The following is a 25,575-nucleotide window of genomic DNA, read 5'->3' on the forward strand; positions in this document are numbered from 1 at the left end:
CAGCCCTTGGAGCTGGGTGTCTGCATCATTAAGATGAAGAGGTTATAGACATAGTATTGGAGGATGTGGTTTTGTTTCCCTTGGGCTCAATTCAGTCTTGGGATATTGCTGCCTGAATTTGTTCCTGTTTGTGTACTCTCAACAGGTAGGAAGCAATGCTTCCAATTGAAACCTAATAGGCTATTAGGCTTTAGGTCAAGCAACTAAGGAACATACTGGCCCAAAGAGTTATCTGCACTGAGATCTCAGATGCCAGGGTGAGAAGATTTTTGAAGCATGTAGCACAAAACTAGAGAGACTGAAATGCAGTTCTCTTCTAAAGAGCTAACTGAAGTATGTTACCAGCCTACAGCTCATGTACAACTGCTTGCTCAACTTTACAACTGCTTTACACCCCCAAACCTTATTACAGTGTGAATAATGTGACTGTGATGAAATAAATAAAGAAAATAGGTGGGGTTTGGGTACTAAAAGTCTACTTTAAGTGTGCTGCCATTATGTAGTAATAAGGTAACTGGAATGAGTTTGTTTAACTCTCAGCATCATTATTGTGCTGAAGTAGCCACAGTTGGAAACAGCATCTGGTCCCAGCTCTAATTAAGATTTTCCTTTTATCTGGGATTGCAAATCACTGTAGCTACTGGTAGAAATTCTAAAATGTAAAGGATAGTTAGGGATGCAGAGCAACTGTTTTTTTATTCTGCTCTTCCTTGATATCTTTGAAGAAACAAATACTGAGCAACTCTTAATTCTCTCTAATCCTGTATAGCAGGGACCCCTGTGGGAAGAGGTTGCACACTCTTTCTCTGCACTTCACACATTTTTCAAGGAATCCTCCTGCACTATATGTGTTCATAATGAAATAACAGCTACCTAGTCTGTGTGTGCATGGAGTCACACAATCATTTAGGTTGGAGTGTACATTGTCATCCTCCAAAAAACTATGCCTGTGTCCTAGGGCTGCATGGGGTGGAGGAATAGGTACACACATAGGAATAGGAGGAATAGGTACCCACATCATTATCTTCTGCATATGTGCAATAGATTTTATATGCATTAGGATATTTTGTAAGATGTGGATCGTGCAATCCCCTTCAATGAAACAGAGAGGTGGAATATATTTGGCTAGCTCTTGCAGAATCTAAGATGGGCCATATGTAATAATATATCTTTGAGTAGGCTGTTTCTGCAGCGTCATCATACTGACTAGAGTCAGATTCTTCCTTGGCTCATCCTAGACACCCGCTTTATATGACCTAGAAAAAAATATGGGGGGTGTGTGAGAGGGCTGTATTTTTAGATAAACTAAAGGGTATAAGCAAGGTTAAAAAAATGGGGTAATGCAGGAACCTCATGGCAACACTTTCCAAAATAAATGAAATGGAACAGGCATTGTTTCTCTGATTTTTTTAATAGCTGTTGATACATCTGGGGAATATAGAAAAATAATTTTCTGTAATTTGCTGGCTCTTCCTATGTTGTTGCTTCATAATGTGCAGCAGAGCTAGAAATGAATACACACTGTATTCTGTCTTTATATAGTATAGAAATTAAGGAGTTGCATGGCCTCTTTAGTTTGTGGCTTTAATTTAAGCTACTGTGGTAACTATTTCCTAAAATTCTGTCTCTAGTACTGAGTACCTGGCGAGTATATGACTATTTAAAAAACTAATCTGAACTTCTTACAGTAACTACTTTTAGCAAGTTTGCATTTACTAAATTCTCTTTTTCCACAGCTTTCTTAAAACCACCTTATTCAAGTGATCTTTTCAAAGTTCTGAGTACCAGCCATTCGAGCAGGTCAAGCTGTGTAATAACCTTGCATTAATCAGCAGCTAAGATTTATATCTGTACCTGCAGCATCACACTAGGGTACCCGAAAATAAACAGCATGATGTTTATATTAGTCATGTAACAAGTGTCTTTCTCAGTTTGGTCACATGCATTTAATTTAAAATATATCCAGTAAAGAAAAAAATCACTTGGCACTTTCTGTTTCCATTTTAAGTAATCAATTTTAAAATAGAAGCAGTACAGGATATGTTTTATAAGAGGAGCTATAAAGAAGAGGACAGATTCTTTCATCACTCCAGAATGTCTTTGAGGAGGCTTAGAGCAGGTGGAGAGGAGAGAGGCTGAGGCAGCCCTGGGCTGTCCTTCACCTCTGCCTGCTCTGGAGCATGGGGAGACTCCCTGCCAGAGCTGTGGACACCCGACCTGTGGCTCTCCTTGCTCACTTCTCCCCTTTTTCTGTTCCCTGCCCCCTGATGTAAATTGTGTTTTATGTCTGAGGGGTTCACCTCGCTGTGGAATAACCAAGCTCTGATCCAGCATGTGCAAAGGGCTGTCAGGCTGCTCTGTAGGAGATGAATTACATTCAGGCAGGACTAAAAAGCACCACTTCACAAATGCTGCAGAAGGTAGTGGAACTGGAAAATTAAAGATTTGGGGAATAGTTTAGGGTCAGCAGTCTCAAAGCTTTACAATTCCACCTGTCCTGTAGGAAGGGAATATCATGTTCCAGGAGAACTGTGTTCTTCTGTGGAATTCACCCCTGAAGGCCAGCAAATATTCCACTGGACAGGTGGAATTTTAAGGCTATGTATAGCATTTCTTGAGATGGGTGCTTGTGTATTTTTTGCTCTCTCACCATCCTTTCACTTAACAACATGTACTTGAATACTGTGAGCTTATTTTGAATTTATTGGACACATAATACCTACTGAAAATATAAATTTCAACAGCACTGTAGCATCCAATTTAAAATGCAATATGCTGCATTATTTTTCCTTTTGTATTTAAAGGAAAACATTGAATACACTTAGGCAACTAACAGTGGCAAAAATGAAGTGGACCTGAGTGTAGCAGTCTCAGTTGCCTAGAAGCAGAAAACCAACCAAGTATAACATTTTTTTTTTTGTTGATTCACAGCAAAGAAAGTCAGCAGATTCAGAATTAAATTTGTAACTATTTGGTATAGGACTTCTCATTAGTGATGGACAAAATTTCACTCCCAAAGTAAGTAATACCTTCTGTGTGCAGAAGTAGACTTGACAAGTGACTTCTGTTGCAAGTTGCAGTTCATATTGCCTCACTGTATTTGTTAAGTCTTTGTAATTATATTTCAAGACATGTAGCTAATACAGCAGATGGTCCTTCATCCTTCTAACTTGTAAAAGTTTTTATTGGACAAAGAACTGCTTTCCTAATATATAGTTCCTTAGAAACTGCTTTTCTTTCTAAATGGCAGGCTTATCTCATAGACCTGGAGTATCCAGGTGTGAGCTATGGATGGACAGCTAATAGCCTGATCTCTACTGAAACAAGCTCTTTGATATAAGTAACTTAAAAATTGCAGTGCCTGCTTTCAAATATTGACCGGCCTGTGAGAGACCTGTCATAAACCCTCACTTTAACTGCTCAGGAAAACCACAAATCTCACTGCTGTATATCTAAGAGAAGTAATATTTGTATTGACTTGGTTTTAACAGTTGCCCTCAGGTACAGAAGTCCAGAAGAGCCACAGAACATGCATGAATACAAGCATTGCTTAGCTTTCCAATTGCTGTGTGTCTAAATAAGTAACAGAATATGAGAAGATGTGTCAAAAGGTACCATATCGAGTCTGTTAACGCTGAAAGTTGTGATTTTCAGAGGGTCAAGGTACAGAATGTTACATATACAGTGTGTGTGCAGTTGCATATGCATGTTCATAGACATGACATGAGTTCAGCAAATATAATGTCAAAAATTTGACTCTGTGCCATTTGTTTCAGGCAGTTATTTGGCAGAAGACCAGGGTATCAGATCACAAAATGGCCTGTATGTCAGTTCTGGGAACAGCCGTTATGAGCAGTATGGTACCTTTTCAACACTGCTGCAAATATCCTGAGGTGAGTTTTAACTTCCTTCTCCCAAATTCACTTCAGGTCTGTCAATGAAGAGAGCTAAGGAAATACTCAAAAAGAAGGAGACTTTGAAAAAGAAGGTGTGTCTCCAGATTGACATCTGATTAATGCATTCGATTCTATTACTGTCCTCTCCGCAAAATTAATTGGTTTGGTGATTGAAAATCCACTCCAAGAATCACCTCGTCAGGACTCATGTGGCACTGATCAAATGGCAGTAAAAACAGTTGTGATGACAAATGCAGAATTGCTGATTGCTCAGAGCTGTCTCAGTTGGGATTCCTGGCCCACAGGCAGGTTGTGCTCTCATTAATATCTGAGCATTTAGATGGTTCTCATCTTCGTGGCCTCTTAGCCTTGTACTCTAAAGAGTATTCCCTCAATTTCAGTGGGGGCACCTGAGCAGGGAAAGAAACACATACTTAGAAGGGCAAGTTATGTACAACTTCCACCAAACACGTATTTCAGCTGAACACTTTATAGTTTTCAAAAAATTCTGTGTTCTTGGCTTCTTTTTCCCCTTCTAAAAATGAGGGAATTACCCATGATACCCTCCTTCATCTAATGTTTTCAATATTTTTTTACTCTGCTTCCTTTTTTTTTTTTTCCTTGAGAAATTTTTTATTAAAGGGGAATCTTGCTACCTTTGAACCTTGTAAGCTGCATTTTCCTATATCATGTGGTGATAAACCTTGACAGGATGAGATGAGTCACTGTAAAGTCACAATGGCTCTTAGACCCAACTTACCAATACTGCATTCAGCATGGTGCTCAAGAATATTATTCAGACTTTAATGTCTCACTGTTTATATGTGCAGCTTAATAGCATTATTCAGACTTAAATCTTGAGTTTGCCAGAGTGCTTTCAGACATCCAGTAGAATGAGGGGGAACAAAGCAAAGTCACTTCTTGTACTTTACAAAGTTTCATTTGTTTATGTCTGAACTGAACATCCAGAGCTATTCTTACCTGAATGTAGCTTGGATGTGCCCCCAGGACACGTGCAGGGGGCTCCAAAGGGAAGATAAGGGGGTATCTAGAAGGGACTGGCTTGGAGGAGGCACTTAGGTTCTCACATTACTTCTCTGCTATATCGTGAGGCATCCATATTCCTTGAATAGAAGTTGGAGAACATTCCATCTCTCTCTCTGTCTCTAAATAGTGTGTAAAATACCATGTGCATCATTTATAGGTGTATAAGTGATCCATGCACAATGTTGACGTTCAGAAACTCTGGACATTTCTAAACTAGGCAGCCAAACATTACTGGAGTGGCAGAGTTAAGTTGCCCGTGTAATCATTTTTTCCTCCCTTGTGTGCAGGTATTGGAATAGGTATTTAAAGGCGAGGCATATACTGCTTTTTTTCCCTTCCCATTCAGTCTGTCTCTCGTTTGCTACACAGACCAGAGGGCAGCTCTTTAGTTCTTTTAACTCCTATTTGTTCATTGTGTAGCTGCATGCTCCTTTGCTGCAAAGTCTGCTCTGAAGACAAAACTTATCTTGCTGTTCCTTACTGCAGAGTTAAAACTTCTTCAACAAGTGATCCAGGGATTTTAAAGACTGGACTTCTTGAGAATATCTCCATTATGGGCACTGAATGAAACAGGAACACATTTCAAATTAGCTTTGAGGCATGCAAACTCAGGAGCTATGTGTAAAATAAAAAGAAAACCAAGAAAATAAAGAACCAAAACAACTTTTTAAACTTTTCAGATCCCCAGTCTTGTAAATGGATAGATTTATTTGGGCTGAGAACTTTCACACAGGAAATTTCCCTATTGTTTTCTTTCCTATGAAGGTTACATTTAGCAGCTACATGTGCCACTGGGAGAAAGTGTAAAAGAAAGGCGTTCTGCTGTCCACCTGACACAGATATATGTTAATGAATATAGAAGTTGTAGTTTTTATAAAAATATAAATTTGAAAACAGTTGATCTAGTATGAAATCAAAGTTTCATTAAGATTTTCCAGTGTCTGTAATTTTGTCTTCATACTTCATATACTTTCATATATGAAAATTCTACTAAGACTATTATTATAAATTGTAGATAACTTTTAATGAGCATACTGATATTCTACATGGCTGTAAATAGTAACAGCAATCGGCCATTTCTAAATCTGGCAACTTGTTAAATGAGTTATTTAGAGACTTTCAGTTTTGTTTTAATGTTTTCTGTATATAAAAATATTGTTGGAAGTTAAAGACTTGAACAAATATTTATGAATTAGAAAAAGAAGCGCAGTGGAGGAACATTGAGGGAGGATGTGCTAAAGCTGCAGAATAAAATCTCAAAGTGCTGCATGTTGTTTTCTGATAATCATCCAACAGATACTTGACACCTCTTTAATTTGACCAGTGGTGTTTGGTTCTTTGCGACGTTGCTGACCAGAACACGCCAGCTTTAGCACAGAATGCTTGGTCCAAGGTCAGGAGGGAATAAGGGAGCACATGAGCAGATAGCTGCGTGACGTAGATGAATGGGAAGGATGGGCCAAGTCCCATGGATCTTAAATTCCATTTCAAATGCATGATAATTTGGATTTTAGCAGATACACGGGGTTCTGCCAAAAGCAGAGCTTATGAGGACTCATTTCTGTGTTCAGTGATCCACCCTGCTACCAGAACATTCTCCTGACTTTCTCCTATCTCCAAAATCCTCATGCTGCCCCAGTGTTCTTTCACCTGCTTGTTTGGGCAGGTGGAGAAGGGCAATGTGTGGGGCAGGATGTGGGCTGCCCAGGATGTCAGTTCTTGCATGCTGCTGTTCCTGGCTTTTGAAAAGTTACAATTGCCTTTTCTTTAGTAAAGTCATTATCTTGAGGCTGTTCTCTGCAAACAGCTGTCAGTTATCACAGGAATTGTGGAAATACATCTTTGGGATTTCTGCTTCTTTATCAGATTGATTTGAAATCCATCCAACAGTCTCAAAGTTGCTTAGTGAGGGAGAGGGGGAAAAGATGGGACAAACAGCACGAGTCATTGGCCTTATTTTGACCTGAAAAACCTGTTAAAGAATCTCAACAGAAAAACCTTAAAACTTGGAGTTCATGTTAGGTACACAAATCATGTGCTGTTTCCAAGGCTCCCTGGCAGTGCTGTGCTCACAGGTTCTGCTGCAGCCTGTGAATCGTGGGTGCTCAGCACTCTGAGAGTCAGATGATTTGGATACAGGTGGCGTAGGTAAATTTAGGTGCCCTGAATAAATGCCCTGTGACAGGCTATTTAAGGTGCTCTGTACATAGAGAAGGAGGGATTGTGTGTTTTGGGCTTTCCCTGTAGGGCTGGTTCACTGCTGCCCTGGCCAGGTTGGGCAGCACTCTGTGCCTTTGGCTTGGACAGGGCTTAGGTTGGCAACCCCACAGTCAGCAAGCCAAGAGCTGCTGGCCTGGCTCTCCACAGCCTCAGCTCCAGGCAGCATCCTGCTGCAACTGGCAGTCCAAATGGGACATATGTCAATAAACTGACCAAGGGAAATAGATACAATCCCATCTTTATCAGCCTATTTTTTTTTTCCTCTAACTGCCTTTATCTTTGTCTATTGTAGCTGTCGAGAAGCAGTGCATGCATATGAATGACTTGGACTCCCTTACAGTTTTGTTCTACTGTCTCACCTTTATAAAAAAACATTTTGGGTTCTTTAAAAGATTTTTGCACTGTATTTGTTTTATCATTGTAGATAAATCTTTCTGGATTTCTCCCAAAAGCTGAGTCAGACACTTCTTTGACAAGCCTTTCAAGTTCAGAAAGGAGTTTCATTTTTATAAATAATCGTCCGGTTCTTCAGAAGGAAATACTGAAGGTAACATTCTCTAGCTTTTAATTCAAGGAATAGAAATGTGATTTCTTTCAGGACAGAGACACCTAAGCAATCTGCAACTTTTTTTTCTCCCATGCAACAGTTTGAAGTATTACAGGTGAAAATACTAGCATTTACAACAGAAAGCCCTTCCAAAAGTCTGACACTGCCGGTGCCTCAGTTCTATTGCTGCAGTCAGACCACAGAGCTGGAAGTTTGGTGGCTTTGGCTGTTTAACAAAATTAATTTCAGATGCTCTATGCAAGATAGCAGAATAGTTGATTCTTTGTATTAGCCTGTAGAAATCACCTGTGCAATTTCCCATAAGGGAGTTTTGATTTTGTCCACTTCCAGCTGTGGGCTTACCAAGCAAACACCCATGCTTTCCCTTTAAATTTGTGTGTGCATTGGGTAGAAATGAAAGTGATAGTGCAGCAGCATTGGCTACAGCTAGGCATCGTGTAGGCAGAATTTGATACTCTTGGGTTTCTCTCACTACTGAACCTTGCAGCACTTCACTTGGAGCAGCCTTGCTGTCCTAATCCTTGTCATCACCAGGGAAGAAAATCATGCTTATGCCAAAGTGTTCCTGCAGGTTTTAAAGTGGACACAACGTCAGTTTTCAATTGGCAGGCAAAGCTCTGTGTATGTAAACCCTGAACTTATGTTGGTGTGTTAAATGCTGAATAAGGGTAATCCATCTCCATGTATTATTTGATGTGCCTGGCACTTCTGGGAGTTTAAAGCTTAGTTTGAGTCCCGTGACAGAGATGGTTCCTTAACAAGAGCAAGGAAGCCTGGATTCAAGATGGGATTCAGCACACAAAGTAAAAATACAGTGCCCTGCATGGAAAATAGGCTGTATATCATGTTTACCTCCATGCTATGAAGGCATGGAAGCTACCAGGAACTGGCCTTTTGGTGATTATTCTGGCATACATGAAATGAGGACCTTTTAAGCATTTCTTGAAGTTGAAAAATGGACAAAACCAGCAAACCAGTTGTGTTTCTATAATGTCAGATTTTGTTTCTATGCATTTTTGTCTATTTTATTGCCTTTACTGACGTCTCTTTATTACATCCATCTCTAGTTAATTCGACAATACTACAGTCAGGTGACACAAAAGGACTGTACTCGTTTATATCCTGTTTTCTTTTTGAATATTACTGTACCTGCCTCTGCTGTGGATGTGAATATAACACCTGATAAAACACAAGTTATGCTGCATTATAAGGTAATTAAGATTTGTTCTGTTTCTGAGTTGTCAGTCCTTACATAAGCATGATAAGGGCCTTGGAACTACCAGAATGTTCAAACATAAACACTGTCACTGGGTTTTTGGGGTTTTTTTAGTTACATGACAGCTTGCCTTTGTCAGAGCACTGTTTTGAACAAAAAGTACTGAACAGGCTAACTGGGAGATTCTTCAAAATTAGTTTCCCAGTTCATTTGAAAGGTTTTGATGCTGTCAGATTTATGCATGTACCACTTTGGTTTCAGATGGCTTTACAGGGAGAGAAGTTAAGTGGAATTATGTTATGTGCCCCTGTATAAATTTCATATTTAAACCAAGTAATCAATGTTTAAACACCACCATTAAGGTGAGGATGGGGAGGAGGGGAGTTGATTTCTCATCAAAGCACTATTTTGTCATTATGTGTGATACATTATTGATGACATCAATTAAGTGCCACAAAAATTAGAAAGATTGCATTGGTGGTTATTAATGTGCTTATTCAAAGTGAATATAGGTAGTCACACCAGTATGTTAATCCTCTTATTCATAAAAACCTTTTGTATTTGTTTGTGTTGTTCTTGCAAATGTCCTGCCTGGTAAGGGTCACTTGTATGAAAATTAATATACAGCATTTTTACATTTGATCTAGTTTTTCTTTGGCATTAGAAAAAGGGATGGAGTTTCTTTTCTCTCTTTTCTTTTTATTTTTTTTTTAATTTTTATATTTTATGGGTTTGGGTTTTTTATCTTGCTCATTTCCATCATTTGGTGCAAAGCTGAATTGGAAACATGGACCATGAAAGCACATCCACATGAAATTGGATGTTGCTGTGCACCTGTTTTGGCTGTAAACTTTTAACTCCATATAAGGTAGGAATAACTTTACATGATACTGGTTTAAGAAGTCAAAACCCTGTTATAAAGAAGGCATTTAATTTGCTCTGTGATATCAGGGTAAACTAGTGAAGCAGAATGTCACAAAATATTTGAAGCTGAAAGTGTCCAGTTCAGAATCTTTTGGAACGTGTGAACAACTGAAATGCAGTGATCTGCCCAGACATGTCTAAAGATTATTCCAAATAAGAGCACTTTACATATTGTTCCATATTTTTGGTATCTGACAGTTACATTTTCAGGTGCACTTGTGTATGTGTGTTTTGTGGTTTTTTTTTTCCAGGAATCTGTCTTGCTTGCAGTTGAAAATGTGTTGAAATCACTGTATGGGCCACTACCTGCTGCAGTCCCTGGTGAAAGTAATAAAACAGATGTTACCTCAGAAGACATGTTTGTTCATAGAACAGACCAAACAGATGTGGCTGTTAATGAAATGGGACCATCTGGAAATGATGAGCTACATGCTCATACTTCATTCCTTTCACTCAGCAGTGATGTGCAGAACTGTCAAGCAGGAAAAAACGCAGAGATCTGCTTAAATCATCAGACATTTAGTGGTGATAATGTACACAGTTGCCTGGACAAAAGAGAGGTTTCTAAGAGTGATGCCTTTCCAGACAATTCCTTAAATTTATTGCATGAGGAGGAACAGAATGGACAGAATATGGCTGATATTCAAATTAACAGTGTTCCTGTGGACCCCGAGTCTAAAAAAGCCAATGAGCATGTTGAGAGCTCTGATACTATTGACAAAATAGATAAAAATGAGGAAGCCTTAGTCCCTAAGGACTTACCTGAGATCTCTGCTGATAGTTGGAGTATGGGAAGTGCATTTAAACACATTCTGGGAGACAAGCTGGAACCTGTTAAGATCTTGATTCCTGGAGCTGGAGGGACAGTTAATAAGCAAAATGAATGCACTGGTGAAAAAATCAGTGATCCACAAAGGTCAGATCAAAGCATAAAGAAAAAAAATGTGATAAGTGAAAAATTTGGACGTGTGACAGCTTATGACTTAATTAATAGCAAAATAATAAAGAAACCAAAGTCTGCATTTGAATTTTTCACACATGAGTGTCGTCCAAAATTGATAGATGATAATCCAAAGACCAGCATGAATGACATCCTGCTGACAATTGAAGAGCAGTGGAAGAATTTGAATGAAGAGGAAAAACGGAAGTAAGTTCAGGCTGTGTCTTGTTTCTGAATCTGGAAGCTACCAAAGAGTTCCTTGCAATGGATTAAAGAAATTGCAACATTCCAGTTATTTATGAAAAAGTAGATAATGAATTTTGACTTCTCAGGATCAGAATCAGTATTGTTTGACATCAGAGTTGTGTTTTGCTGTGTGCAGTTGTGCACTGCAGATTGGAATTACTCCTTCTGCCACTGTGCTGTGCAGCAGCTGGATTAGGGACAGCAGTAGTTAGGGACAGCTCTGCTGCACAGTTATTTAAAATAACAGGCAGGAAACTGACTGTTTGAGTCCTACAAGCTTCTAGAGGCAGCCTTTACAGTATCACTCCCAGTGCATTGTCCTTGAAAACCAGCATGGTGATGGATGAGGTGCTGTAGAGTTCTTCAGAGGTTTTTCAACTTTTATTACTGAAAAGGGAGAGTTCTTTTTTAGGAACTTTGGTACTCGAACACTGGATAAATTCCATTCCTCTAATTTTCATTTGTATCTCAGCCAAGGCTATCTCAGAATTGTATTTGTAAAACCCAGTCAAATGACACAAGGAATTACTTTTTCCCCTAACCAGCTATCCCATTGCTGGTTCAGAGACTATAGCACAGTCCAGATTTTAATCTGTTTCAAACAAGACTAAGTCTCTTCCTAGATCACAGTCTGAATAGCTAAATTCCATGTTTTTCTAAAATGAATTGTAACTGAGTTTTTGAAATCCATTTGCAAGAAAAGGAAATATTTTAAAAAGACATCTGCATTGTTCTGAATGTTAGCTGTATCAGAGTTAAGTGAAACCTTTTCACCTAGCTTCTGGTTTACCTAATTTAAAGTTTACTATGCAAGCAACATGCCATGGTCACAAACCCATACACGTGAGAAAGTGTTTTGTCCATCTCTGCATAAGCAGAAATATTAATGTAATAGTAGAAATATACTCCAATTATATTCATGCTTTTAATGAAATGAAACAAAAGGTTCTGCCAGCTGTTTCAGAAAATTTTAATTTGCTCTGCTTTAGCTTTTGAGATTTCATGGTTGCTTTCCTGGTACAACTGTTATGTTAAAGAGTGTGCCTACAGATTAACTTTGCATTAGTTCAGGAAGGAGACCTCTCTGGTAATCAAGTTTTCCTTATATGTGGGACTGAATGCAATATATTACACACAGTGTATATATGTTTTCCTTATATGTCGAATTGAGTCCCATGGCTGTTGAAGGAAATGAAGAATTCACCACTAGTTGTATCTATAGATACCAGGTTTGGTTTACCTTTCCACATTTATTTGCCTCAGAGAATAGCAAATAGGAGGAGATACACAGACAACTTTTCCTGCAGAGCAGCAATCCAGAAGGACTTGTGGCAGAGAACATGAGTCTTGCCTCCAGGTACTCTGGGTAAATTGGGCCACCTAGAGGTAACAACAAATGTAAATATATCAGGGCAGCCGAGTGCCACAGCTCTACTTCATGCATCATGCTGGCACAACCCCACATTGCCTGGCCTCCACTCCTTCATCCTTCTGTGATAAAGTCCTGCCTTGTGCAATGGTTTCAGCATCTCTGTTTCTCTCTGTGGCCCCTCCATCGGGTCTCAATTAATTTAAATCCCTTTTGGGAGTAGTACAAGCACCAGATGTCTTGTGGTGACACAGGATGGCCTTTTCAAAACAAGCCAGCATTTATTACACAACCGGAATGTCAAATGTTATGGTCTTTAGGTTCTAATAGAGGAGGAAAGCTCCATGCATGTCTGTGCTGGCAGCATCACATATCCCCCTGCTTTGCAAAGGATTTCATTCCTTGCAGTCACTCGCCTCTTACTTAATACAGCTTGCATGTGTTTCTGGCCTTCATGTTTCCTGCATATCAGGCTCAGGTGGGAGTGGGAAAAATCACTCTAAGTGCCATAACAGTGGCAGGAGTAGTTACCCTGAAGGTGTAGGAAAGGTTCAAAGTTGCACACATTGTCATGGGACTAACAAATCACCTTGTCAGCACTCTGCAGTAATTCTTCATGAGTAGATTTGTACCTTGGGAGAAATATTTTTTCAGGTAGCATGGTCTTTGCTGTCAGAGTTTGCAACTAATACTCAAATTCAGATTATTTGTCTTATAAGGGCTGAGGGACATACATTAGAAGGGGTTTCTTAGTATGCTTATTATTTTGTTTGGGTTTACATTGCAAGGGGGAAGGAATATATCATTGGTCCATTTTTCTAGTTAAACCAAAGCTGCCTTTGAAACTAGACTTCGTTTTACTCTTCCACTCTCTGCTTACATCCAGTTTTGCAAATTTTCATGTCTATAGGTTTTGAAGCATCAGAAAAAGATCCTGAATTTGCAGTCTTAATTCACAAAGCAGAGAAACGCTGTTCTTGTAGCACTTGTTGATTATATGTTCCTCTATGGAAGGATTTTCAGAAAGGCAAAAGTGTTCTTCCCTCATAGTTTGTAAATCTGCAGTTTTTCTTTGGTTCTGGGCAAATCACTGATATTGATGTGTATGAATTTGGAAGATGCTCACAATCAAAGTTTGTAAGACTAGAATTTTTCTGGTGGTAGTCTAAACTGACAGGCAAGTTGGACTTTGTTTGGAAGTGTTTTCATTTTGGATTATCAGTGATCACTGAAGGCTCAATTCTACTACACTTAAATATTTTCCTACATTACAGTTAGGTCTATTCAAAACAAAGTATTTATTGATCTGGTCAAAGCTGTAAATGAATTTGGGATTAAAAAAAAATCTGTTCAAGTGATTTCATCCATTCATTTTAAATGGAGCAGATGTTTTTTATCTTAATGTTTGCTCCATATTTTCTAGGACGTGATTTATTGCAAGAAACTATTTAAGCTGACTTTTTTAGTTAACTAAATATTGGTACCATATGTGAGTGCTAGCACATCATAATTAATTGCAAATGGTGACCCTTTTGTTGACCTTAATTTTCCAGCGTGCATACACATAATTGAATCAAACTGTTCCAGCAAGTAGCAATAAATAAATATGACCAGCTAAAATACTTATTTCCAATACTAACATATGATAGTACTGCTTTTTTTTGCTTTTTTTTTAATTGAAGATTATACTGGTTTGAATTACCTTCTAGAATTCAGAATATCAAATAAGGGCAAAAAGAGGGAGTTCAGCAAATCACAACCTTTGCTTTCAGGAAAGTAAAATTCATAAGCAGTAGACAAGCATAAACCTGGGACCTATAAAAGTTTAGTTATCTCACTGACATTTATACACTCATTAAGAACCTATTCATGTTGTAGAGGTTTAGTATGTAGTAATGTTTTAACCATTTTGACAGCATTTAGGAGTAGCTTTTTATTGACTGCTTTTGAAAAAATTCTAAGATTGATTATTACTTACAGATTTCTGTGATAATCATTCATATCCTCTATTCTTACACTTCATCTGGCTAATTTTAGGCCATTTGAAATCAAATACGCTTTTAAGTAAGTAAGACCTGGGGCTTGGGAAATTATTCAAGCTCCAAAGTCCTGCTGGCCCCATGGCCTCCCCTGCAAGACTATAGAGCTCTAGAAGCTTAAACTACTTTGTGAATTGAGCTGGATGTGCCTGTGACAAAAAACTCCTTCCAAAACTCTGTATTTGACTGTAAATTAAACAAGGGACTGAGGTGAAAAGAACCTTGTTGTAGGTCTTTATATGATGCACTCTGTTCCTTAGAGTAATAGTTCCTCTCCCTTACAGTAATTAAGGTTTTGCTGGCTGTCTTGATGAAGGAAAATTTCCAGCTTTTGTTCAAGATGTGATGTAATAGAGGCACCGTCACCATCTTCATCGTAGTGGGCAGTGTGTTGATGTGGGTACTTGAATGGACCATGGATGTGGTTCTTGGCTCTTGAAATGGTTACCTTTCCTTCTGCTGTAGTGTGTTAGGGGTTAAGATCTGGAGTTTTTCATCTGCTGATGCTGCTGGTTTGTTTTCTCCTTCAAGTTATGAAATAAAAGCCACTAAGGACCAGGAACGGTACAACAGAGAGGTCAAGAAAGCCAATGCACAGCCAATGCACCGACCAGCAAAGGAGGCAGAAAAACACAAAGCCAAGCTGAAGAGTTCTGCATCTGACCAGCAGAAGCTTGATAAGATATTTCATAACCAGATTGAAAAGAAGGGGAGACTGGAACAGCCTGTGAAAATTGTGACAGTGCCTTTTTCTCTGAGTTCCTGTAGACGCCACCTTCAGAGACAAGAGAGAAATGTTTCAGATGAGCATGAGCTTTTCCTGATCCGTCGTCAGAGTTTTCCTGATGTCTGGATACTTGCTACTGAAAAAAATGTCAAGTTGCTGAATCCATATAGACTGGAAGAGGCCCTGCTGTGTAAGAGATTATTGATGAACCATAAGCTTCCAGTAGAGAAACTGGACAATCCAATTGTGTTAACAGACAGGTATAGTACTATTCAGCAAAAATGTATATATTACTTGAAACATGAGTTGATAATTATATACAGTAAACTGGCAAGGCCCTGTTTGCTAATGCTGGGCTTATTTGTGCACTCACTTAGCTATTAAAACAGAGTTTTGGGTTTTATACTTTGATCTTGAAGTACTGAGCACACTTGGTCTTATTCTAGTTGAAATAAGTATGATCTTTGACCAATTTCCTTGATAGTGCATCAAATAAAAATTTCCTCCCCGAGAAGAAAATTAAATGCTCCACATTTTCACAACTTCACTTTAACTGATTTTCCTCCAAGAATTAGGAAATGGCTGATAGAATTAGTATTACTGTATGCCTAAGCTCAGTCCCCTCACTAAGATAAGTGAATAGTTCTCATTTTGTTTCTTTAAACAATTGTTTTTCCAAAATACTTTATAAAATCTTGATGACTCCTTATCACCTGATATCTTTTTCTGTGGTTTTTGCACACTTGCAATTTTCACATAAGGGATGTTGGCTTTTAACATTTGGGGATTTTTTTTTTCCAGTCTTATTGGTGGATCTCAGTATATGGCTGCTCTTTATAAAATGCAGAAGAATTACCAGAGTTTCCATGGATCAGGTTATTTGTCAGATCCAAGGCTTGTAGCAAATGGATTCCAGATAAAAGTGATAGAAGGTATGATGGTTTTAAAATCTATTAGTTGCATTGGAGCTTGCTTCCTATGATTTAGTGATTTAAATTATTGTCAATATGGATCATGTTATTCTGCATTACCTTGTCTTTTAAAGCTCTAGCATTCTGTTTTCCTTACCATTGAGATTTTATTTCTTGGAAGAGAATGTAATCTTCCCCACAGAACATGGAGTAATGGAAACTGATGACTGAAGAGAAAACTTAAATAGTATTTCAAAGAATGCTCTGAAATCCGTGTTTTCTTCAATTCTTTCTTCTTTTCTCAAAATGCTCAATGCCGATATCCTTAATTGCCATTCTAATATAATTTAGGTTAAACTGACAGGAATTCCTGAGCCCAGGCACCTTCTGCAAGTATGTGCTTTAGCTGACTACTGTACTGCTGAGCATTAAGGAGATCCAGTAAGGAGCTGGATCCTGGTTGGTGTTATACTTTTCTATTAAAATTGTAACCCAGAGCCCAAAGGGGCCAGCAAAGAGATGGTCAAAGGATCACCACATCTTTTCTCAGAGTTTGATCTGAATACATTTTGAAGGAGTATACTTTTCAATACCTCTCTATTGATCACAGAAAAATGCATTTCAGAGATTTTTTTTTACTTTATCAAGAGAACTCAAAGGTCTTTACATCTTTCTGAAGAATGTTTTCTAGGATGTGCTGGAAACACAGGGGTGACCCAGTGGAGGTTCTGCAGATCACGAATTCTATAGCAGAATTCCAAGAAAAGCAAGCTTCCTTGGGGGTAGCACCTAGCTGACAGCTCAGGGAAAAGATTGGCCATAAGAGCTGTTAGAAATGCTATAGCTTCATGTGTTACAGATCCCCACATATGTACAGTGATGACAGATGTACTGTAACATATGGGATCTTTTAAGGGTAGCTACAAAAAAGGGATGTAGACCAACTCCTTCACTCAGAGGCTGCCTCTTGCGAAGAACTGAGCCAGAGCTGTTTTCCTTACTGGATCATGCACAGCAAAAACAGGGAAACTTCCTTCTGACTGACTAAATCTCTACATAAATACCAGCACCTCAATAGAAGAGGTGCTGATACTAATCTTGATAATAATCATGGAGTGAATGATTAGGGAAATAAAGCATGTACCATAAGAGGCTGCTCTTACATGGTTTGCTCAGACAAGCAGATCAGAGGCTGAGGATGTCTATGATATGTCCTTAGGCAAGTATGGGAGAGAGGGATTGTAGCTTAGCACTTTTGCTCACCAACTTTTTTTTACCTCCTGATATTCTAAATTTGCTCAAAATCTAGTTAATGTAAACTAGACGTGAATAAATTGAGTGTGAAAATTTGTAGATAAATAATTTTTCATCCTGGATGAAGAATTTAATTTCTAGTTTATTTCCAAGCAACAACAGAAAGTTGTTGACCAGTCTTGTAGTACTGCAGATGTGTCATGGTTTAACCACAGCCAGCAGCTCAGCCCCACACAGCCAATCATTCACTCCCCTCTCAGTGGGCTGGGGGAGAGAACTGGAAGGGTAAAAGTGAGAAAACTTGTGGGTTGAGATATAAATACCATTTAACAGGTAAAGCCAAAGCTGTGTACAGAAATGAAACAGAAAAAGGAATTATTTCACTGCTTCCCATGGGCAGGCACATGTTCACCTGTCTCCAGAAAAGCTGGGCTCCATCCCATGGAATGGTCATTTGGGACAACAAACATCATCACAGCACTCCACTTCTTTCTCCTTGCCCCAGCTCTGTGAGCTTGGTGCCACATGGTCTGGGATGTCCCTTGGGTCAGCTGCCCAGCTGTGTCCCCTCCCAGCTCCCTGTGCACCCCCAGCCTCCTCACTGCTGGGGTGAGGAGCAGGAAGGGCCTTGATGCTGTGTAAGCCCTGCTCAGCTGTAACAAAACATCCCTGCCTTACCAGCACCGTTTCCTGCACAAATCCAAACCAGCCCATACTAGGTACTGTGAACAAAAGTGGCTGTCTTGGCCAAAGCCTAATGGCAAACTGCTTTTAAGACAGCTTGCTTAGTTTAAGAGCAGCATTGTAACACAATAATAACAAAGGACTTGACACAGTAACTGGGACATAATCTTCCCATCCTGTGTTTCTAAGATGTAAACTTAAGAAAATGGAACCTCAAGGAAACTGTTCTGGTTTAGTTTACAGGTAGTGAAAGTGCTTTGTATGCACTGTGGAGGTTGATGAACCATCGAAATAGCCCAGTAAAGAATGGGAATCTAATTCAGTTCTTTGTCCTACTTTTCTATTTTAACTACTTGACTGAAAAGTTAGTAACATGAGTCTTGTCAGTCATGTTTATAAGCTTCTGCTGATGACATTATAGCAGTTACAGCCTTTTTTATTAAAAGAGCATGCCGCTGTAGATGAAGGTAGAAATACCAGCAAACAAATGGAATTTCTTTCTTCTTCCCAGCTTTTTTCCAACTGACACGAGGATTTCTTCTTAATTAGTTTCTCCTCTTTTTCTTAAACTTGTCCCTGAAATACACTGTCTTCTACAAATACTTATTAGAGTTGATTTTTAGTCACACAGGTAATACTTTTTAAAATTCCTAATGTGTCCTTCTCTGGGAATTTCACTATGAAGTCTAAGGTTATTTAATTCATAGATTCTTGTATAATCTTTACAGAAGGGGACTTGCATATCAGGAGTGATTTCTCCCACTTAGACCTAAGTATTCTGTAGGATCTCTCAGCTCTGAAAGAACCAGTTTGTTTCATAAAACATATTTCACAATCCTTATTAGAAGCATTACCTTTTTTCACTGTCTGTATTCACTGTCTGTTTTTGTAGGGTTTTTCAAATTCACACACATCCTGAAAGAGAGGCATTCTGATGTTTGTGAACTAGAATTTCCTTCAGAAAAGTTCTGTTTCTTCAGGATATATTGTCAATTTTTTGGGCCAGAGGTTCCTGCTTTGCACAGTGGATGATGCTTGCTGTGGAGAGGTCCTAGAATGGAAATGTGCCATTAACCCGCGGTAACTGGAGACTTTCTCCTTAGCAGCATCCATAGGAGCACACCAAAATGCCATTCTCTGTGCACATAACCTTTGTAACTAATTTTTTCCTAACTTTTTGGATTCATTGGATCAGTCCTAGTATTTGCTGTTTCTCAGCTGAACTGAACTATCAGCTCTTTCTTTCTGCCAGGGTCTGATGCAGCATATTCAGAAGTCTGTGTTTTCCTCTGGGACTTCAGCCCTGATATGGTCATAATAGATATTCCTTTCTGACTGCTGATTGATTTCTCATTAATAGACACTTACTAGCACTTGTTAAGATGCAGCCTTCCTTTTTCATCCTGAGTGAAGAGTTTTATTTTCTGTAGTAGAAATTTTTTTTTTCTGACAGAGAGATCCTCTGACATCACAAGCAAATTTATTGATTGATTGATTAATTGATTGATTTATTAAGATTTGAATTTCAATGTGCAAGTGGTATTTCTAGTAATTTCTTTTTGAAAAATAACAAGCTGTTCTGTTGATCCATGCAAGTAAGTCTGTGATGCCATCACTAGCTCTAAGATACCTCCCAAAACAAGAGCAAAGGAAATGTAGCTGCTCCAATTTGACATTCAGATGTTTTAATCATAGAAGAGGCCTTCCTTGACCCATGGTGGTTTATTAAGAGGACTGTCAGTCTAGTAGGTTGCACTGATTATTTGTTTAAATCTTTACAGATATTCTTCTACCAAAGAAAAGGACCCAGAGCATTGCTGCTCATTGCCATCTGTTAAGTCTACTCATAATACTCAGATGCTAACTTGGAACACTGGACCTCTTGCCTTTGGCATTGTGCACCCCACTAGGACAGTTTCCTAGAAAACTATTGATGCCTGAAGCTTTAGCTTTCATATTTTTCACATTCTGTACTGCCTTAGTGTGTAACTCTAAACTTCATATAAAGTGTGAGCAAGTTCTCCTCACAGTTTAGTCAGACAAAACAATCTTTTTCCAGCCTGAGAACCAAGGACACCATTGCAGCTTCAAGCCCAAAAAGCGTAAACGATGGCAAATTGAGGAGAACAATCTGGGAGAATAAGACTTTTTAACCTGAAGCTGTAATTGAACAATTACCCCAATATTTAAATGGACTAAAACTTATAAAAGTGTGAAAACTCGTGACTCAGGATCCATCTTGGCTAGAGCCACAACTGTGCTCTTGTACTGCCCAAGGTGTATCCTTTGAAGGTCTCTCAATAAATTCCTACTTTATTCCTTTAACTCTGTCTAGCTTCTGTTCCAGGTAGCCTCTCTAGCCATTACTAAAATGATTTAAATTTAAATATAGGACCATAGGTTTATTCCTTGTTTCCTTGTGGTGTTGGGGTGTTTTGCAGAACTGACTGCTTGTTTATTTGAAAAAAAACTCTGAGGAGCTGCCTTTATTTGGAAGGTGACCAGTAATTCCTTTGTTGCATTAGGTTTGCATATCAACTGATCTTCTTTAAAAATGCTTCTTTGCAGTTCAGAATCTTAGCTTGTGCACAGAGGGACTTTTAATGAAGATTTTAATTCTTACGGTTTCTTACTTGAAAAAGAACTCACCCAGAAAGTACTAATTTTTTCTTACTTGGTTGACATACTAGGAGCAGTGTCATTCATAGGATAAAAATAATTCATTCATTAATCTTGCATTAATCTTGGGATTAATACTGAGTAACTGAATATTATCTCCTTGTGGTGCTTAGAATTCATAGAAGTAAACTCTATTCTTTAATGGCCAATACCTTTTATCTAGTGGAGTGGTTCTGAGCTTTATTTACTGTCATAATTTACCAGGAGTCTTTCTCACAGGCCTTGCTCTGAACCCCATGACACCATGTGGCACGAGATACACTACTCCTTGTAGGTTTTTGAAAGGTCTAATTAGCCGCTTACTTCCTGGAAAGAACTCAGTTCCACATGGAGTTTTGTTCTTGTTCTGCCATTTTGGTGGGAAAGCTCCTTAAACATCTTTATTTTCACAAAGGCACCTTTGGATGTTAATTTTTGCGAGAGTGGGAGTTGGAGGCCTTGCTTGCCTGTTGTTTCATTTGAGGATAAGTCTGCCTTTTGAATGTGTTCTTGCTAGAAGACAGAAAGGTGATCTACCTTTACTCTCTTCAGAGACTCTATATGACTGCAGCCAGAGGTGTTCCAAGTATCCTAGATTTTGGAAGTGTCTCATCTGCTTCATGTTTTTGGTAGGCTAAGATCTTTGTATTGTCTCTCTGTTTCTCTTAATATTAACTGCTCATCAGTCTAAGGAGTTTTCAACTAGATTTTTCGATTTTTCTCTGGATAGCTCACAGTGAAAAACATGTTGTGAAACAGCCAAGAAAACACTTCTTGCTGTCAGCGTGTCAGTTAGGCAAAATCAATGGTTTCTTTGTGGAATGTGCCAGTTGTTGTAATTTGCAAAGCTATGACGCTGAGCTCCAGTCTTCTTCCACTGCCCTCCCACCCCCTCATGTTCTGGCCTTACTGAGGCTTCAAGTGATGCTACCTTTGGGAGAGCAGTCTGTTTGCTTTTACTTAATAAAGCAAATTACTTAATACTCAGTGTTCTGGGACCTGCCAGGCATTTGTTTGCTCACAGTGACCCCTACGTGCAGGGACCACTTCAAGAAGTAAGATGGATTACTTTCTGTCCAGTTCTTCTTATGATGTATTTATTATATGTGCCTTCACTGCACATCTGTCTGTTTGCCTTTGGGAAATGCCTAGAGAGAGATGGGAATTCTTGGCTGGAGAGGAACTGAGACCAAGGAACACACCTTAGCTGGTATTGTATCAGTGCTGGGTCTTGGGCCATGCTCCAAGGCAGGCTTTTAGGGTGGAATGGTCTGCCTCATGCAGTCACCACAAGTATGTCCAAAGAAAGGCCTCAAAGAGCAGTAATAGGTAAATAACCCATTGTTCTTGGTGATATAAACTGCCTCAGCTCTTGTAATCCACCAGTGCAAAACCATGCTGCAATTTAATTTCAGTTTGATTTGACCATAGACTGGGAGATAGACAGTGTTACAGTGTCACCTAATCTAGGTGGCAGCTGGAAGGGAACAGTTTTTCCTGGCCATCAAGAAGGAATTATCCAAAGATGATTGTAAATGCTTCGTTTGGAAGGAGAAAGGGGAAATTTGTAACAATGAGAAATCCACATTTTTACTCATTTGAAAGCTAGTTTATTTGTTCATGGAAACACTTTCCTTGGAAGTTGCAAAGTATTTCAGAGAAACTACTATGGCAACTGTTTGAGAAGTGCTGTTTGAATACTCAAAAATCCTAACATATATTTTGTCAAAAATTTACAAGTACATTGAGGCTTGGACATCTGCTTGAATCATCAAGTGTTGCCAATATCAGAGTTCCTGCAGAGACTTGCAGATAAATACTTGTTAATCAGCATGCAACAGGGCTACTTTGCAGTTTAAAGAATATTAGCAGAAAAGGAGAGTGGGACACAAACAGAAATACCAAAGAAATAAACCTCCCTTAGCCAGGGTTTGTATTGTTTGTTCTTATGTTAAACTCTTTCAAGCCCACTTTGACTTCCAGATGAAATAGGAAATTGGTGAAGCCAAATCTGGCTGTCAGAATTTGCAGATGGAACAATGGCTATTGGTGAAGCTGAAGAGTATAGGAGGAAATGTTTTGCAAATTCAGAACCTCACTGTCATAAAATTTTAAAAGGAAGTACAGGAAATACAGGTTTATAAACTGAGTGTCTAAATACCTGAAACTTTAAAAAGTTTGTGTCCTGTCTTTGGTAGGAAATAGAGGGGTAATTATTGAAAGGTTTTCAAATAGACTAAGTTCTAATTTTAGAGAGAAAGCAGCATAATCAAATGGTCTGGAATAGTTCCTCAAATCTAATCAGTAATTAAATCAAAAATAGGACAAAAGGTAAGAGAAAATAGCTGAAGGAGATTTTAAAAAGAGACTTTATCTTTTCCTTCTGTCCTTTACTGACAGGCTTGCCCATGGGGAAATATTAACATAGTACCTCTTCTTTTCTCACCTTTATATCTGGCAAACTTTCATATAATTAAACATTTTGCTTTAAGTTGAATCTGAACACAGGTTTACAGTATTATATAAAAATATGACTCTGCTTGCTGTCTGTGATTCAGGAAAAGCAGCTTGAAAAAGAGAAGGAAGACTATGCTGGGTGAAAAACGAAATGTGGTTTCATATGTAAAGCAGTGTTTATTACATAGCTGGAAGAAGGTTATGTGATTTTTGGGGGGAGGGGGGATGAGGGGCTATTCCCTATATCAAATTCCCACTGGTCAAAGGATCTCATGCCATGAAGCTTAAAGAGGCCCAAGAGCATTATTTACCCAGTGACACACCCATATTTAGGAAAAGTTTCAACCTGCACAGTTATTCTGTTCATCTTATTTAATGACTGTCAGATAGTGCCTGGACATGGATAACTCAGCTTCATTCTACCAGTAATGAAAGTACATCTAGCTGACTTATGATTATATATTTTCTCTCACTTCTGAGATATTTCATGTTTTTGTTTGGATTAGGAACAGAAATTATCCCTTGTGAGAGTTGGTTAGTTTAATCCACCTTCGGAGCAATGTATTTCTCTCCACTCTTTTGACTTTACAAAAACCATTTATGACTTGAGCTGAAGGTAATTTATCCTACCTGGAGCCATTACATGAGAGTGGATTTATTTTCATTAGTAATTCAGTTTTTCTATGTCTTTGTGAAAGTTTGTACTTGTTAGGCCTGTAGGGGAGGAAAAGCAAAGGTAGCTGTGCAGTTTGGGCTGAGGTTTTTGTGCACACAACATGAATGAGAGGATAGTCTGAATGAGAATGTGTGAGCCTGACCACCAGAGAACTTACTTCTAAGTGGCATGGAAAAAAAGTTGCTACATCAGAACAACTTCAATCAATTTTCTCTCCTGAAATGTGAATAAGAAGGGAATTCATATAGACCACAATGCTTGAATAGATACTCTGTTAGAAAGGCTGTTTAATTTTTTATTCATCATTCCTACTCAGAGTGTTACCTGCTCCAACAGTGATACCATATGAATGATAAAATGAACTCACTCAGTCACAGAGCCTCTAGTTTTATGGGTTTGAGTTTTTCCTCAGATGTGCTAGGAGAAAAAGCTGCTTTTTATTTCAATAGAATCCAAATTTGTTATGATAACATTTGAACTCTACAGATGTTTAAACCACTTTAACAGTGTTGGAAATAGTGCCAACACTGTTTTAATTTTTTCAAACTAAATTGTGTTTTATTGCTAGCTTCAACTTTAAGTTTATGTATGTTTAATTAAAGTCACAGAAGCTTTAATTAAAGCTGTGCTCAATACTAGGAATGCTGCAAATGTTTTAAGCATTAAACGGTGCCAGCTAGGATTTGGATTAATGTAAGCTGAGACATTTGTGATGTGAACAAACACACATCATCATAATGAAACATTGTGCAAATAAATGCTTTTCATTCCAAGGGAGGAGCAAAAAAGTTTCCTAATTGTATTGGACTAAAGTACTAAATTATTTTGCATCAGTTTAATTTTCTGTGAATTGCTATAGAATAGAAATCAAAGCAGTGCATGAATTACTGTTTTGTTTTTGTATTTTCAGGTGTTTCGGCTGCAGAAAGTCATCTGGAAATAGAAGGGATGGCAAATTGTCTGCCATATTATGGAATTTCTGATTTGAAAGAAATTCTGAATGCTGTAGTTAATAGAAATGCAAAGGAAGTATATGAATGTAGGCCTCTCAAAGTGATAAATTACTTGGAGGTGAGACAGAAGCTTTCTTTTTATATTAGCCGGCTAAACGTGTAATAATTCCTGAAACAGCTTGAAAATCTTTCTTCAACTTTGTGTTTTAATTAATTTCATTGTGTTCTAAACAGAAGTTTAGAACTTGAAAAAGAGAGTATCATATCCTCTCTGAGTTGTGTATTCCTTACCAAAATGCTTCCATCAGATATACCCAAAAGCAGTCACCCAATGTGATATAACACATGCCAAAAGGTGGTTTTCACAAAGTGTTTCCTCTGTAAGGCACTTTTCAAACTGGAAAGGCATTTCTCCATATTAGGATAAAAAACTGCCACAGAATGGCAGTGACTCATGTAAGTATTTTCTGTGGAAATAAATAAATTTTCCATCCAATAATTTTCCAAATGTCCATGTCTCCAGTGTCTCAAAGGAGAGACAATAATGGCATGAAGTTTCAGAGACAACTAATAGATGTGGAACTAGTTAAAGCAGGAGTAACCCAACAGTAGTAGTGATCACTTCCTGTCTAGCTGTTTCACTAATGCTCTTCAATTCCAATTCTTTTCAAAAAGGTTACCAAAGTATATGTAAAGTCTCTTCTTACTTAGGCCTTTATAACATGCCTCATTTAAAACATGAATTGGGTTACTTCAAACTGGGACCTAGACACACACTTACACAGAGTAT

General features: G+C 38.4%; 1 protein-coding gene across 4 annotated transcripts in view; it reads left to right on the forward strand.

Moving 5' to 3' along the window:
• Positions 1–25,575, forward strand: part of PMS1 (PMS1 homolog 1, mismatch repair system component) — a 44,149-nt gene that overhangs the window by 17,066 nt on the left and 1,508 nt on the right. For all 4 annotated transcript variants that reach the window (XM_054277538.1, XM_054277537.1, XM_054277539.1 and 1 more), the window contains 7 exons: positions 3,777–3,893; positions 7,588–7,710; positions 8,799–8,942; positions 10,123–11,018; positions 14,997–15,452; positions 15,994–16,124; positions 24,743–24,903. In XM_054277538.1, the coding sequence (XP_054133513.1) occupies positions 3,777–3,893; positions 7,588–7,710; positions 8,799–8,942; positions 10,123–11,018; positions 14,997–15,452; positions 15,994–16,124; positions 24,743–24,903 (2,028 nt within the window). The remainder of the gene's footprint in view (positions 1–3,776; positions 3,894–7,587; positions 7,711–8,798; positions 8,943–10,122; positions 11,019–14,996; positions 15,453–15,993; positions 16,125–24,742; positions 24,904–25,575) is intronic.

Source organism: Melozone crissalis, unplaced genomic scaffold (assembly GCF_028551555.1).
Source record: "Melozone crissalis strain CALT ecotype California unplaced genomic scaffold, PUWL_Pcris_2 ptg000023l_1, whole genome shotgun sequence".
In the NCBI taxonomy this organism is placed as follows: domain Eukaryota; kingdom Metazoa; phylum Chordata; class Aves; order Passeriformes; family Passerellidae; genus Melozone; species Melozone crissalis.